This window comes from Piliocolobus tephrosceles, chromosome 12, assembly GCF_002776525.5.
Source record: "Piliocolobus tephrosceles isolate RC106 chromosome 12, ASM277652v3, whole genome shotgun sequence".
In the NCBI taxonomy this organism is placed as follows: domain Eukaryota; kingdom Metazoa; phylum Chordata; class Mammalia; order Primates; family Cercopithecidae; genus Piliocolobus; species Piliocolobus tephrosceles.
Window position 1 is genome coordinate 73,230,201 of NC_045445.1, and position 15,728 is coordinate 73,245,928.

The 15,728-nt window shown below is 35.2% G+C and overlaps 1 protein-coding gene across 2 annotated transcripts in view; it reads left to right on the forward strand.

The window, feature by feature from the left end:
• Positions 1-9,992, forward strand: part of BRWD3 (bromodomain and WD repeat domain containing 3) — a 136,410-nt gene extending 126,418 nt beyond the window's left edge. For both annotated transcript variants that reach the window (XM_023202831.2, XM_023202832.1), the window contains exon 41: positions 1,625-9,992. In XM_023202831.2, coding sequence (XP_023058599.1) covers positions 1,625-2,379 — 755 coding nt within the window. In that variant the 3' untranslated portion in view covers positions 2,380-9,992. The remainder of the gene's footprint in view (positions 1-1,624) is intronic.
• The last annotated feature ends 5,736 nt before the right edge of the window (positions 9,993-15,728 follow it).

Sequence of the window (15,728 nt, forward strand, 5' to 3'; positions counted from 1 at the left end):
CAGAGAGACAGAGGGAAATACCTCTAGTATCTCTTCTTTTTCCTGTAAGAATGTCAGTCCTGTTGAGATATAGTCCCACCCATATAACCTCATTTAACCTTAATTACCTCCTTAAATGCCCTAATCTCCAAATGTAGTCGCTTCAGGGGTTAGGGCTTCCATGAATTTTGAAGGGATACAATTCAGTCCATAACATCCAGACTTATTAGATTAATCTTGTAATTATCTTCAGCCCTGATCTTACTTCTTTTCAGTTCTTCCAGTGTGCTCTCTTGATTCCTTCCTACCTCACTGGCTGGTCCTCCATTTTATTTGTTGGTTCTTCTTTATCTTTAAATGTTTGAACATCTCAGGTCTCAGTCTTCAGCCACCTTGTCTGTCTTTACTTACTCATTCAGTGAGCTCTCCTAGTTCTCATTACCCTAAATATTATCTCTACTGAAAATTTCCACAATTATATCTCCAGCTCCACCCTCTCCCCTGAGCTCCAGACTGGTGTTTCTTTCTTTTTTTTTTTTTTAAAAAAGTCTTTTCTGGGATCTGTGTCAGCATCTAAAATGGAATCTTGATTTTTCCAGTGCCCTGCTCAAACCTGTTGCTCCTTCAGTGTTCTCTACCCCAAAATATCTCTACCATTCACCCAGTTACTTAGACCATAAAACCTAGGAGTCAGTCTTCATTCTGTGCTTGACACTTGACATATAGTCTGTCAGCAAGTCCCATCAGTTCAGCCTTTGAAATGTTTCTCTAGAAGGAAATATTCCAAATATAGTCACTTATCATCACATCTATTGACATATCCTTCATCATGTCTTACCTAGAATACTGCACTGGACACCCAAACGGTCTCTTCTTCCACTTTCAGTCTTGCCTCCTCTGTGATCTTTTTTATATACAGCAACCATACTATTTTAAAAATATAAATCAGATTCTTTCTCCAGCTTAAAATTCTCCACTGGCACTCATCTCCTACCACTCACTGTTTTTCTATTCCACTATGGTTATACTGGCTTGCTTTCTGTTCCCTCCTCTGGAATGTTCTTTCCCTACATCTGACTTCATTCAGTTATTTCTTCTAATACTACCTCTGTAGAGAAGTCTTCCCTATCTAAAATACACTCCCTTCTACACATAAACACTCTTTTTTAAAATCCTCTTTATAACATGTCTGTGTGAAATTTTATTATTAATTTATCACTTTATTATCTTTCAAGGTATTCCCACTAAAATACAGATTCCAAGAGCAAGGACTATCCCTTTCATTGCCATACTCAAACCTTCTAGCAATGCCTTGCTAATAGTAGACAATGAATAAAAATTTATTGACCAAATGAATGAAACTAATTCATGTTCTCAGATAATTCTTCCTGAAGTAGGCCCTTAAAACTTCTGCCTAAACCTCATTGCCATCATTCCACCCCCATAATCTCCTCCCCCTCCCAAAAAAGCAGACAAAAATAAACACTTGAATATCTTATATTTTGAAGAAATTTAAATTCTTACTCTGACACCCTCTGTGATTTTATTCCACGTATTTTTGGGAACTGTAGACTGTTTTTGAACCTAAATAACCATTTTTTCAATGTCGAAGCTTAACTATTAAAAATAATTTATTTTAATTTAGATCATTCCCTTGATGGACCCCTTACAAATGGTGATGGCAGAGAGCCCCGGACAGGAATCAAGAGAAAACTACTTAGTGCATCAGAAGAAGATGAAAACATGGGAGGAGAAGATAAAGAGAAAAAAGAAACAAAAGAGAAGTCTCATTTATCCACCTCAGAGAGTGGAGAGTTAGGATCCAGTTTAAGTTCTGAAAGTACCTGTGGTTCTGACTCTGACTCTGAATCAACTTCCAGAACAGATCAAGATTATGTAGATGGAGACCATGATTATAGCAAATTCATACAAACCAGACCTAAAAGAAAACTCAGAAAGCAACATGGCAATGGAAAAAGAAATTGGAAGACCAGAGGCACAGGAGGAAGAGGCAGATGGGGAAGATGGGGTAGATGGAGTAGAGGAGGCAGAGGAAGAGGAGGCAGGGGACGAGGGAGTAGAGGAAGAGGTGGAGGTGGCACTAGGGGGAGGGGAAGAGGGAGAGGAGGAAGAGGTGCTTCTAGAGGAGCTACCAGAGCCAAACGAGCACGTATTGCAGATGATGAATTTGATACCATGTTTTCAGGACGTTTCAGTAGACTGCCTCGAATTAAAACAAGAAACCAAGGCAGGAGGACTGTTTTATATAATGATGATTCTGATAATGACAATTTTGTGTCCACTGAGGATCCTCTGAATCTTGGTACATCCAGATCAGGCAGAGTGCGTAAAATGACAGAAAAAGCCAGGGTTAGCCATCTCATGGGATGGAATTATTAACAGTTAATAAATTTAGAATAACTTAAAAAATTCAATGGCCTTCTACTGCAGGGAATTTACCAGGAAATCTACAAAGCAAGTTGTGTGGGGACTTCTGCTTCCTTTCACATTGGTGCTTTTCCATTTATGCCAGTATACATTTGTTTCAAGACTTCATTTGTTCAAATAAGCCTTACTCATTAGGCCTTAAATTAAAAGAAATTCTGCCCACACACACACACACACACACACACACACACACACACACACACACGAAACACAACACAGACACACTACAGATTTACTACATTAAAGGAGCATTCAGCTTCTTAAGAGTAGCATGACATTTTTATCTCAATAGAATAGCCCTCTTTTGCTTTTGTATCACAGAAGTATAGCACCTTCTTACAGAGTTTTATATAGTTTGTTTTTGCCATTTTGATTCCTATACCCAGTAATAATAACTTTTGCACAATACACCAATCCTAAAGGCAGCTATTAAATGTTTACAGTTTCTATATTGTAAGAGCGATCTGGATTATTTTACTCTTCCCAGGCCAAACTTTCATGACTTGTACTGAACTGAAGTATATATTTATACTACAGTTTTTTGGGGGGTGGGGGGATCTTGATATGCTTTTCATTGATTTGCATAATTCACGTTAAAGGTGAGAAAGGGTTGGTGCCTTGTAAATATGTAGCAGATCTTCGTGGTGTGTTCTGATGTGTGCATTAACTTTATTAAAAAAGAATACTTGAGGTATCAATCTAGACAAGGTGCCAAATGCAAAAGTTTCCTGCATCAATTTTTTTTCCTATCACATTTTATTGCATTAATAGAATTTGTGTAGCTTAAGTAACTTAAACATTTGAAAAATCCTCATCCACAAAGAACAACTTCTTTGAACAGTAGCTCAGCTACCTCTTAACTACAACTACTGGAAACATTAAGGAAAATAGATGCTGTTATTCCTTACTGACTAAGGAGAAATAGAACAAGCTTAATAGGAATGAATATCCATAAGTTATAAGCTGAGAGGTTGTTAATAATTGTATTGGCTCTCAAATTAATGTAATTAACAAACTTTCATAAGTATAGTATGCTCTACCTTAGGCTTTCTTAGAACATGAACATATTTGTGTAAGTAGACTTGGGCTACTGCTCATATATTTCTGCTCCACTTACCATTTAACAGCTGTGAGTTACTGGTTTTCATTTGAATCTTAAAATTTAACAAAGCACCTAGTTTGAGTTGGAATGTTTTGGCTAGCTAGTATTATAAATCAACTTATAGATTCTGCTCATATCATTCCAAAGGGTTCTTCTGTTCTAGTCTTTCAGGAAAGAACCTTATTGCACTGCACACTGATGTTGTGAATCATTATTTTATAGATAAAAAGCATCTTTAAAAACCCTTATTGTCTTGTTTACAGCAGTAGAGTGCACATGGTTCCATAAGTGAGCTTGAGTTTCAAGGTCAATTTTAGTTCCCAAATTTAATATTACAGATTCGTCAATTTGTTAGATACTTACATTTCTGAGGTAAGAGGGATAGTATCAATTTATGTTTCTGTAACAGCAAATTTGTGGCACTTAGATCAGACTCATGGGATAAAACAGACTTCTTAGTGTATACCTAGCTATCCCAGGATATTTCTTAAGCTAATGTGTTTGTCTCATGCTTTCAATCATTTCGTGCATCTGAAAACCCTTAAGTGCAGAGGAAGGCGTACACACATAAAACTTTGCTTTTTTGGTAGGGTCGGCAGTAGGGTTATTCTTGGACTAACATCTTTAAGCAGTTTTCACTTGCAGTAGAAATGATGTTCAGGCTTTAAGAGAAAGTATTGTTGTGAATTGTTAATGGCACTAACTTCTGTTACTAGACAGCAGACCAAGCTATTTTTTTGTTGTAGTCTTTTTTTCACTAAACCAAAACTACTTCTGGTTGTAACTCAGCTGCCACTTTTAACCATAGTAGAGATTCAAAACGTTCCTATTTGAAACTACATTTGGTTTTTGCTAAAACGTGCTGTTTCAGTTATTTATCTCTTGGGCATTTAGACTAAATCGTGCCTGTATTCCTGAAATCAATAATACTTTGGCCTATCCTGATCTAAGTAACATAGTTACTTAAATTCCTGGATATACCCAAATATGGATCACATGTATCATTTTAGTGTGAAATTTTTTGTTGACATTCTTCTATGAAGAGCTGACCTCTTGAAATGTAGAAGAATTGACATTTGTGTGATTTTGGCTATCTGGAGCTTTATTTATAATTTATTTTGAAAAATAAAAATGCCACATTTATTTCCCAAATGTCAAGATTTTCTAGAATTAGATAATTAGAATAATAAGGCTGAAGGCATTTTAAAGCATATTTTATATGTAGTGAAATACTGTGAAAATAGTAGTGAACAGCACTTTGCTGTAATGTTTATTTCAGTTATTAAGATTTAAAGAGTTAGTCATCAGGGTATGTTAGATAAACATAGTTATCATTTATTAAACAAACAGATAATTTTCTGTTTGCATGCAAATTATTTTAATAAGTGTGAAAATAAAAGTTTGGAAGATAGTATTTTTACTTTTATATCTGGACTTTTTTCCCCCCCAATTTACACTTTGCTTTCTTGTAATACCACCTCCTGTGAATGTGTTGTAATTAGTATCACGTTGATTACTTTATCATTTTAATTTCTTTGAGGCCCTTTAAACTTACGTAAAATCTGGGTCCAGCCATAGCAAAGCAAGTAGGAAATGAACAAAGAATTTTGAAGAAAAGCCTAAATCTTAAATTGCTAAGAAAAACCACTGTTATATTTAGGCCCATGAGAGCATATACATGTATAAACCTAATCCTATGCTAGATATGAATAGTCAGTGAGCTGTAATATTTCTCATAAATGCTAATAATGTTTAAATTCCCAGCTTTAAGATCTTAGTGTGTGTATATATTTATAAAATCTGAATTGTGTGTTTCTTCTATGGCTTACTGTGTGTTTCTCTTTCAGCAATAGGATGCTCTCTCAAACATTCACTAGCCTACTAGCCCAATTACTAAATTTTTGTATATGTGTATTTGTGCACTTGTATGTGTGTAAAGTTTTTTCCCCAGCTTGACACACCTTATCTCCGACATTCAAAAAAAGAGAACATTTTGTATGGAGGACAGTCTACCAACTTTTTGCCTCTGTACAGCTCTTAGCCTGTATATTTACTGCTTGATCATCCATTTCATTATGCCTTCTAGATAACCAGTCCAGGTTTTATCATATACCTGTGTCCCTCTATTCTTTTTGTTTCCCTTTTTAATTTTTTTTCTTTTTTTTTTCCTCCCCAGAAATCAGACTTGTGTTGGAATTCTTCTTTACAACACTTTGTTTCACCCATATGCAAAGTAACAAAGTAACTGAGTAAAATTATAAATCTCATTCTGCACAACTGTGTGCTCAGCTATTTAACTCAGCCTTCTAATACTTTGAAGTACATTTCAGTTATTTATGTTTTTGTTGTTTTTGTTTTAATCCCGTAGATTGTCATCAGACAATAATAGAGTGATTGAAAGAGAAAGATGTAAACGCCACTTCTAACTTTCTGATAAAACTTTTTTGAGCATTTTTCAAAAATTTGTGTGTTTCTGGTAATGGGGAATTAAAACACCTTTTACTTGTTTATGTATGTTGGGAATCATTTTATGTACATTTACCAACTGGTACTTATCTTCAAGTTGGAATTTTTACATCCATAAAAGGGAGACTTGCATCATATATAATTTTCAGTATACTTTGCTGTCCAGCCTTTTAAGCAATTACAGTCATATTTTGAGTTCTGAGATGAATAGTTCTAGGGGAAAGGATGGAACTTTTGACATGTAAAGTCCATTGTTTTAAATGCTAACCCCATCCCCAATATTTTTGTGGAGCGTGAGGCTTTATGAAAGGTTTATCAGAAATAGAATATTCTAAGGTCACTTTTATGGCTTGTTTCAAAAATTAGTATGAAAGTATTTTCATGCTTTTTTGTTTCTCATCTTTTAGCAAAGCTTCTTTACCAAGTTTTGATTAAATTCCAACATAAAATTAAGTTTTTTCATGGTGCTATATTTTGTGGAATATGGGTAGCACTCAGGTTTCTTTCTTTTCTTTTCTCTTTTCTTTTCCCCTTCCTTCCTTCCTCCCTCCTTTCCTTCCTTCTTTCGTTCCTTCGTTCCTTCGTTCCTCCCTCCCTCCCTCTCTTCCTTCCTTCCTTCCTCACCTCGGCCTCCCAAAGTGCTGGGATTACAGGTGTGAGCCACCGTGCCCGGCCCGTATACCCTTATTATTGATTATTTCTTTTTTCATCTTTTCAATCCTGCTTACTTTTATCCTCACTTTCCTTTCTGCCATGAAAACTGCACCTAATTTACCACACTTAAGATTGGCAATTTTTGATTCATCGATGGGAGAAGTACAGTAGAAAGGCCCTGCAGTTTAGAATTAAGTTGTGTTTGTTTATTTACATATATGCCCATTTCTTCTAAATTAAATCTAGAATATGAGACTTTGACATATAAAAGCATGATAAGTATTTTCTTAAAAAATAAAACTATTGATAACATAATGAAACCACCATTGGTAATTGAATTTTAAAATGATATGCAAAAATATTTAGAAATCCAGTTGGGAAATGTGTTTTTGCATATGTCACCAGATACACATTAGGCAGTACTTCAAATGTTAATTCTTAAACAATACTGTGGTGATGGCAATCAGTAATTTATTTCTTTGTCCTGTAACTTATCATTCTTGTCTTTTGTAATCTCTTACACAGTATTAACATAACTGTACCTTTTATTTGTTCTTGGTATCCATACATTTTAAGATGGAAAAATCAGTTCATAGTTGATATGATATTGTATATGGGCAAAATGCCCATTAATCTAAAATTCAGTAAAAAAGGTAATCTAAACTGGCTTGATTTATAAAAGATGTTTTGTCTGGCAGTTGTCAGTCATTATAAGCAATTATCTTCAAAGACAAAAAACTGGACTAATTTGTTGCCATTCTTTATGGGATGTTTACAATAAAATTCCAAGTTGTTTGGAATCAATTGCACTCTTGCTGCTTTATGCCTTAATTTATGTACCAGAGAAAAATTAACCAGAAGAAAGAAATATGGAGTTACCTATTCAGCTTTAGAGATTGTAACATGTAACTCTTAGGTCTTGTTTCTTTGTCATAGAATATTTTATTACTAGTATTTTTTAATCTGAGAAACTAGGATGCTTCTTCCTATCAAAGAAAAGGTTTTGTTTTTTGTTTTTGTTTTCATCTTAGACATTGCAAATATTCTTTGGGTCACTTTTAGGATAATAAATATGATGTTTACACTTTAAATGTGGGCTGCTTGGTGCATTCAATAACAGCCTGCAAAGCATTTGTCAACATTTTGTTTTGCAGAGCTTTTCAAAATGAATAGATCTCTAATATAATTATGACTTATGACTTTTAACAGCTGAGCTATATATCCCTGGCATTTTAAAATATATGGTCAGATTAACTATACTGTAAATGGTGCTTTAATTCAGTATAAGTGTAGGAGGGAGAGAAGTGAGGTGAGATGATCTGAATGCTCTAACAGGAACATTCATAACCTATATAGTTACCAGAATTTGTCTCCCAATGGCAGACATTCCACTAGATACAAGATAAATCAGCTGACCAAAGACTGGACTGTATCTTTGATGTATATACTGTCTATTTTGTGTATTTAGAATAAAAAAAAATGCATTCAGGACAAAAGTAGCCTGATTTTTTATAATATTCAGAGATTGAAGTGGAGATAAGTTGTTTGGTATTTCGTTTAGTTGCTTAATTGGTTAGAGATAGTCCTCTTTAAGGATATAAAAATCTTACATTAAAAATTTTTGGTTAAGGCCGGGCACAGTGACTCACACAATCTCAGCATTTGGGGAGGCCATGTTGGAAGGATTGTTTGAGCCCGGGAGTTCAAGACCAGCCTGGGCAACATAGTGAGACACCATATCTACAAAACAATTTTTTTGTTTTTAATTAGCTGGGCATGGTTGCGTGTACCTGTAAGTCCCAGGTACTTGGGAGACAAGTGGGAGGATCACTTGAACCTGGGGGGTCAAGGCCGCAGTGAGCTGTGATCATGCCACTGCACTCCAGCCTGAGGATCCATTTTTTTTCCCAAGTTGAGAAGGTCAAGGAAAAGGTGCTCCCCATTCTCTCTCAATTATATGTTCTTGACAATTTAAAGCTACTTTACAAAAATGTGCAAAATAAAACCAATATGTTGAGCCTGTGAGTTGATCTTTTAAATGGGATTTTTGGTGGGATAGTTAAGCCTATACGCTTACAGTGGCTTTCTCAGGTCATTTATATAAATACTTAAGGGCTTTTTAATGCTACAAAACATAGGTAGATCAAACAATAATATTAAATGAAGTAAAATTTTTATGGCATCAATTTTTTCCCCAAAGTTTTAGGGACACATTTTTCTTTCCTTTCTATGTAACTTTAATAGATTTTTCTTTGCCAGCTGTGACAATTGCCTTAATGAAGTTCTTATCTACAGATTATAAACATCTAATTATAATTATAAAATCTTATAATTTTAATTATTATAATTCTAGACATCTAATTTTAACAGTTATTAATTAACAAATATTTAATTTGATGTTGGAGACTTAAAAGTCTTTCTGATTCTAGTATTAATTTTGAATTGCCGCCTTGCCTGGTCAGCATCTTTGCAGTTCTCTTCAATTTTATAAGTTTTGTAAGTAAATATATGAAGAAATAAAAACATTTTAAATTCTTTAATTTAGGTGACTAATATTAATTGATGGAGCTTATTCATTTTTAAGGATTTCTGTGGTTGATTTTTGTCATGTTGCAATTATAGTTAGAATTTGTATAACAACATGTTAATTTGTATTGGCAATTTTGTATAGTCTGTTAAGTAATTTAAGTCGAGGAAACTGCTAACATGTTCCCTTGGCTTTTAAAAAAAGCTTACAATATGTTTAAGTGAAATTTGCATACCAAATTGTGTAATCATTTGAAAAGTACTATTTTGTTACCCTTGAGTATTATTCATCTAAAATATTAATAATGAAGTGCTGGTAGTTCTGAATTATTTCCATATGTTAAATTTTAATTTATAAATTAGATTCAGTATTGTTTATAAAACAAGTGTTTTTGTCTAGTCTGACCTTATAGAGCAAAAAATATGCCCATGATATCCTCATAGTCATGAAATTACCAAGTCATCCTTTTACTTTTGTAGATTTGTGTTCATTTTTATTCTAAATGTGGTTTGTCGTTTTCATAAGAAAAAGAAGTTATTAAAACAAAGCAGTAGTTGAAGGTTGTGGTACATACAAATTTTTGCTTTCCAGTTTTCTCAAAAATTTAAGACTGCTGAATACAACGACAAGTTTTTAACACTAAAAATACCTTTTATAACTTTGCTTATAAGTATTCAAGCAGAAATTCTCGGAGAATTATCTGAGGTAATGAGCCACATTCTTTCTGTAAATACGTGTTGGCATCTCCTTCAAAAAAGATATTTACCAGCAGGAAGTTGTAGCCTGTTCTCTTCATATTAGTGATAAGAAACAGCTTAAAAAAAAAAAAGACTAGACTGTTGCTACCTAGATTTGTTCACTTTTTTATTCATTCATTCAGCATTTACTGAGTGTCTTCTATGTGCCAAGCACTGGAATTTTATAAAGAGCTTTACAGTTCACAGAGTCCATAATCTCAATCATCAGAATGACATTATCAGTTAATTTGATTTTTCAGATCAGAAAGATGAGTTTTAGTGAAATCAAGTAATTTGCCTAAGCCTACATGGCTACTCACTAGAAAAGCCTTGATTCATCCAGCATATCTGCTTCCAGGTTTCTAGTCTTAACTTTTATATCTTATTAATAAGATGTTTTGTTCTACTTTCTTTCTTCCCAATCTCTATGAAATGGAGACTTCTAAGTCATGCATGTGTATCTTGAAAATAACCTTTGTTTTTGCTTCTGGCTCAAATTTTTTAATAAAGAGGACCTTGAGATATGGACCTTCAAACCTCTTAGTGCTTTGGAATTTTTAATACTACCAGGTTTGGAAGTAGAAAAATGATTGAAGCTCAAATGATTGAATTGTATATCTTACACACTCTTACAAAAAAGTAAATGCCCAAGAAAAGTGTAGAGGATTTACTCCTATCTTATTTTGAAGATTAATTGTGCTAATATACACAAATGTGCTTTGCAATGTGTGACTTTAAAAAAATGATCTGTTATTGCGGTCTTCCCTACTCTGTGCTTCCTTGCCAGTGCAAAACCCGTTTGAGTTCAAACGGGTTTCAGGTACAGTTCTCAGAGAATGCAACGGGGTTCCTGACTTAATCCCTGAGTTTAATTTAGGGTTTTTGTTTTGGGGTGTTTTTACTTTACATCCTTTGAACTATCTCTCAGTTTTACTCATTATTTAATGTATCACTCCCCTGCCCTGCCCTGCCCTGCCCTTTTTGAGATGGCTTTCACCCAGGCTGGAGTCACCCAATGATGCAGTCTCGGCTCACTGCAACCTCCACCTCCCGTATTCAAGCGATTCTCCTGCCTTCAGCCTCCCAAGTAGCTGGGATGTGCACCACCACATCCGGCTAATTTTTGTATTTTTAGTAGAGACGGGGTTTCACCACGTTGCCCAGGCTGGTCTCAAACTCCTGACCTCAGGTGATCCACCCTCCTCGGCCTCCCCAAGTGCTGAAATTACAGGCCTGAGCCACCGCAACTGACCAGTGTCACTCTTTTTTTTTTTCACACCAATCCATATACCAGTCCTTTGGAATCATTTTAATTATTTGTGTTTTGTTTTTTTTTTTTTTTCTAATTAAGACTTTGGGGCAGGAGTGTTGGTTGACAAAGGTCGAGTGGCCCTATAAATATAGTAAAGTGAACTTGAACCACTGCTGATTTAAATTTTTTTTATAACTATTCTGTCACAGTGTATGTTGTTATTAGGGGCTATTAGGGGGAAATGTTTCAAGTAATTTAACTCAAAGACTCGTGCATTTGCTCTCTTTAGTCTCAAGAAACGGGGTTTTGCAGTGGTCCTTGAGAAGACATTAGGCCTGCTCAAGTTGCATTTGGTTCATAGCATTTATGTTAGTCTCATTCATATTTCACAATGCCATCTTTTCTCCTCTCCTAAACAACTTCCACTTGGTCTGATCGTCATCCAAGGAAAAGTGTTGGCTTTCAGCAGATAAGACTATTGAATTATGTCAACAAAGATCTCTGTAAAAATCAAACAGGGAATAGAAAATAAAGTATATTAATTGGGTTTATTTTTCTAGCTAGATAAAGTACAGCAGGTTTGACTAGCTGATTATACCTACACTAATCTTTGCTTGTATTAGGTGAACATAAGCTAGAAATCTAGGTCAGAGCTTTGTTCTGTGGTTAGATACTGTCATGCAGCCTTGCTTATATTCCTCACAATGTGTATTTCAATGGAAGTAGCCTGACTTGGGAGTCAGGTACTGTGGTTATTATGAGAGTTAAGGGGATAAGGGAAGCCTTTGAGATCTTTCTAAGAACCATGTTAACTAGAGGAGAGAAGAGAATGGGGTTTGAAGGTTTAATGAGGAATGAAATTCCATAATGTTCAGGGTTTGGATGTCAATGCCTTCAGTAAGCACAGCAGCCTCAGATCACTGGAAACAGGTTTGGGGAAGGCCCCACGTAAGTTTTGGGTTTTTTTATTGTTGTGTTGTTTTTTGTTTTGTTTTGCTTTTTGGTAGAGGTGCAGGTGCATGAAGGGGGAATTTGCAGAAGGATTCTTGGTGGGGATAGGGACATTTTAATGTTATAATTATTGCATTATAGTAGTTGTGTTTCTTGAGGTCTCAAACTTATTAGGTATTATTGTTAACACTCTTTTACAGATGAGGAAACTGAAGTTTAGAAAGGCAAAAGAATTGACCAGATATCACATTGCTGTTAAATGGCAGGATTTATCCTCAGATATGTTTCCAAACCTATTTGCTTAACTATTATGCATGCTGCTTCTCCTCGAGCTAGTTTTAATACTAGCTGTTGGAGACTTGCTGAGTGGCTTTAGCCAAGTTCCTTGTTCTCCTTGGTTTCAGTTATCTTTAGTTGTATAAGGCTGAAGTTGATCACTAAATGATTTCCAAGGTCTTTATGTTTCTATTTAAAAAAAGCTTATCCTTTCTTTATGCACCTTCCTAGTCTAACATACTTCCATTGGAGGTTCGATTTTCTTATAATCTTTATAAGCTCTGTATCCTACTTGTTAAAGTTATTTATTTGAAGGCAAATATCCCATATGAACTGCTTTTGGTTTCTGTTTTCATAAGAAAGCCTTATCAAATTCAATTTAGGAAGTGTAAAAGTCATTGGAAAGATTGACTAACGTCATGATCTTGAAGAACTCCAATAACTCACTCCTCAGTGACACTTGTGGAAACTATGTTTTAAAAAGCACAAGCCTCTGGAGATAGTCCACAGGGCAAGCAACAATAGAATCTGTGAAAATTTAATAAGAAAGGTGAGAATCTGTGGTATTTGAACCAAGACTACTCTCTTTATTTTCATCGCATCCCAGACTTCACTCTAAACTGCTTCAGCCAAGAACACAAGGCACACTCTGTCCCCGGAAGCTTGCCATTGTCCCTATAACCAGCTCCAGAACCCTGGCTCAGACATTTTGCCTGGGGGGAGAAGCAGACTATAAAACATACAGTTTATAATCTCTTTCCAAGGGAATTGACTTTAATTACAACAGGCCTCAAGAGTGTTCTTTAAGAGCAATGGAGATTGTGGAGAAAGGCAAGTGAAGGGATTCAACCTACAGACTAACCTGTAGGTAAGCTAGCCTGCCGGAAAGAACCAAGGAGTAAGACAGTTGGGAGGAGTCCTCCTAGGGTCAGAACAATATCAAACACTAACCAAAAACTATTCCTTCAAAAGAACAAGCATTTAATTGGATTTGTTTAGAGCAATTTATGCCACAGGGCATTACTGAAAACAAGTAATCAGTTTGTGACTAGTGGATTCTAACAGCTGCGTGTGGGCATGGAAAAAGAGGAAGAAACCCCTACCCAAGCCACTGTCATCCCAGGTGGGCATACCAGAAGATGAGCCTCCCTGAGGAGCAACATAAGACTTAACACCTGGGAGGATAAAGAGGCTTCAATAAAATAATCCAGCCTTTTACTAAATACATAAGCAAATAAAAATACCAAGCATGGAAGGTTAGGGGTGTCAGTACCAAGAGTTACTAAAATACATTATCTAAACATCCAGTTTCCAACAAAATAGTCGTAAGATGTAGAAAATGAAAAGGGAAAATGGCAGAAGTAAATCCAGCTATATAAATAATGAAATGTGAATGGATTAAATGATCTAATCAAAAGGCAGATTTTAATAATTTTTTTAAAAACATTTACAGAAGACATGATAGATTTAAATATACAAGTAAATGAAAAGTAAATGAATGGCAAAGACACATACAATGCAAGCAGCAATCACAAGAAAGGTAGAGAGAATATGGTAAATACAAGCAGTGGACTTGAAAACAAAAACTTAGAGATAAAGAGTTCCATTTATAATAAAAGGTTCAGTCCCTCAGGGAGAAAAAAACAATTATGAATATATGCACCTAACAGCAGAGCTCCCAAAAAGTAGACAGAATTGAAGGAGAAATAGTTCAGCAGTAAATATTTGGAGACTCACTACTTTTAATCACTCTTAGTAATGTATGGAATAGGAAGAAAATTAACAAAGATATAAAAGGCTTTCACGACACTATAATCCAACTAGACCTAACAGCAATAGAACACACTCCACCCAAGAACAGAATACACATTCTCAAGTACATGTGGTATATTCTCTGGAATCTACTGTAGGCAAGACCATAAAACAAACTTTGATAGGTTTAAAAGGATCAGAATTATACGAAGTATATTCTTCCACCACAGTGCAATAAAATTAGAAACTAATAACAGGAGGAACTTGGGAAATTTACAAATATGTGGAAGTTAAACAACACACTCCTAAATAACCAACAGATCGAAGAAAAACCATAACAAATCAGAAAATACCACAGTCCACCCTTATCTGTGATTTTGCTTTCCTCAGTTACCTCATAGTCAACTGTGGTCTGAAAATATTAAATGGAAGATTCCAGAAATAAATAATTCATAAGTTTTACATCGCATGCCCTTCTGAGTAGTGTGATAAAATCTTACACATCCCAGTCTGTCCTGCCCAGGATGCAAATCATCTCTTTGTTCAGCATATCCATGTTGTATATGCTACGTACCCACAGTCACTTAGTAGCTCTTATCAGATTTTACATATATATATATGGTTTGGTACTATCTGGTTTCAGGCATCCACTTGGAGTTCTGGTATGCATCTCCTGTGATTAAGAGAGGATTACTGTACATTGAGAGAAACAAAAATACATATACCAAGACTTATGGGATCAGCAAAAACAGGGCTGAGAGGGAAATTTATGGTAGCAAGTACCTATATATAAAAGGAAGAAAGTTCTCAAATCAATAACCTACCTTTTCAGCTTAGAAAATTAGAAAAAAACGGAGAAAACTAAACCCAAAGCAAGCAGAAAGAAGGAAATAAGAAGAGCAGAAATAAAAGAATGAAATAGAGAACAGAAAGCAGTAAGGAATGTTATACAAAGAGACTCAAATTATTAAAATCTGGAATGTAAGACAGAACATCACTACTTACCTCACAGAAATTAAAAGGCTTATTAGAGAATACTGAGAACAATGGTATATTCGTCTGGTAGGGCTGACATAACAAGATACTATAGACTGTGTGGCTTAAACAGCAGTCATTTATTTTGTCACATTCTGGAGGCTTGAAGTCCAAGATCAAAGTGCTGACAGGGTTGGTTTCTCCTGAGGCCTCTCCCCATGACATGCAGATAGCCACTTTCTTACTATATTCTTCCATAGCATTTTCTCTGTGCATGTGCACACACACACACAAGTCTGGTGTCTCTTCCTCTTATAATAAAGACACTAGTCATTGGAGTAGAGCCTTATGTCCTCATGTAACCTTAAGTACCTCATAAAAGGTTTTGTCTTCAAACAGTCACATTGGTGGTTAGGACTTCAACATGTGAATTTAGGTAGAACACAGTTCAGTCTATAACAGCATGCCAACAAATTCGATAATGGAAAAAAACAGATAAATGCCTAGAAAGACACAAACTATTAAAACTGACTAAAAATAAGATAGAAAGTCTGAATAGACCTATAACAAGTAAAGAGACTGAATTAATGATTTTAAAATCGCCCCCCC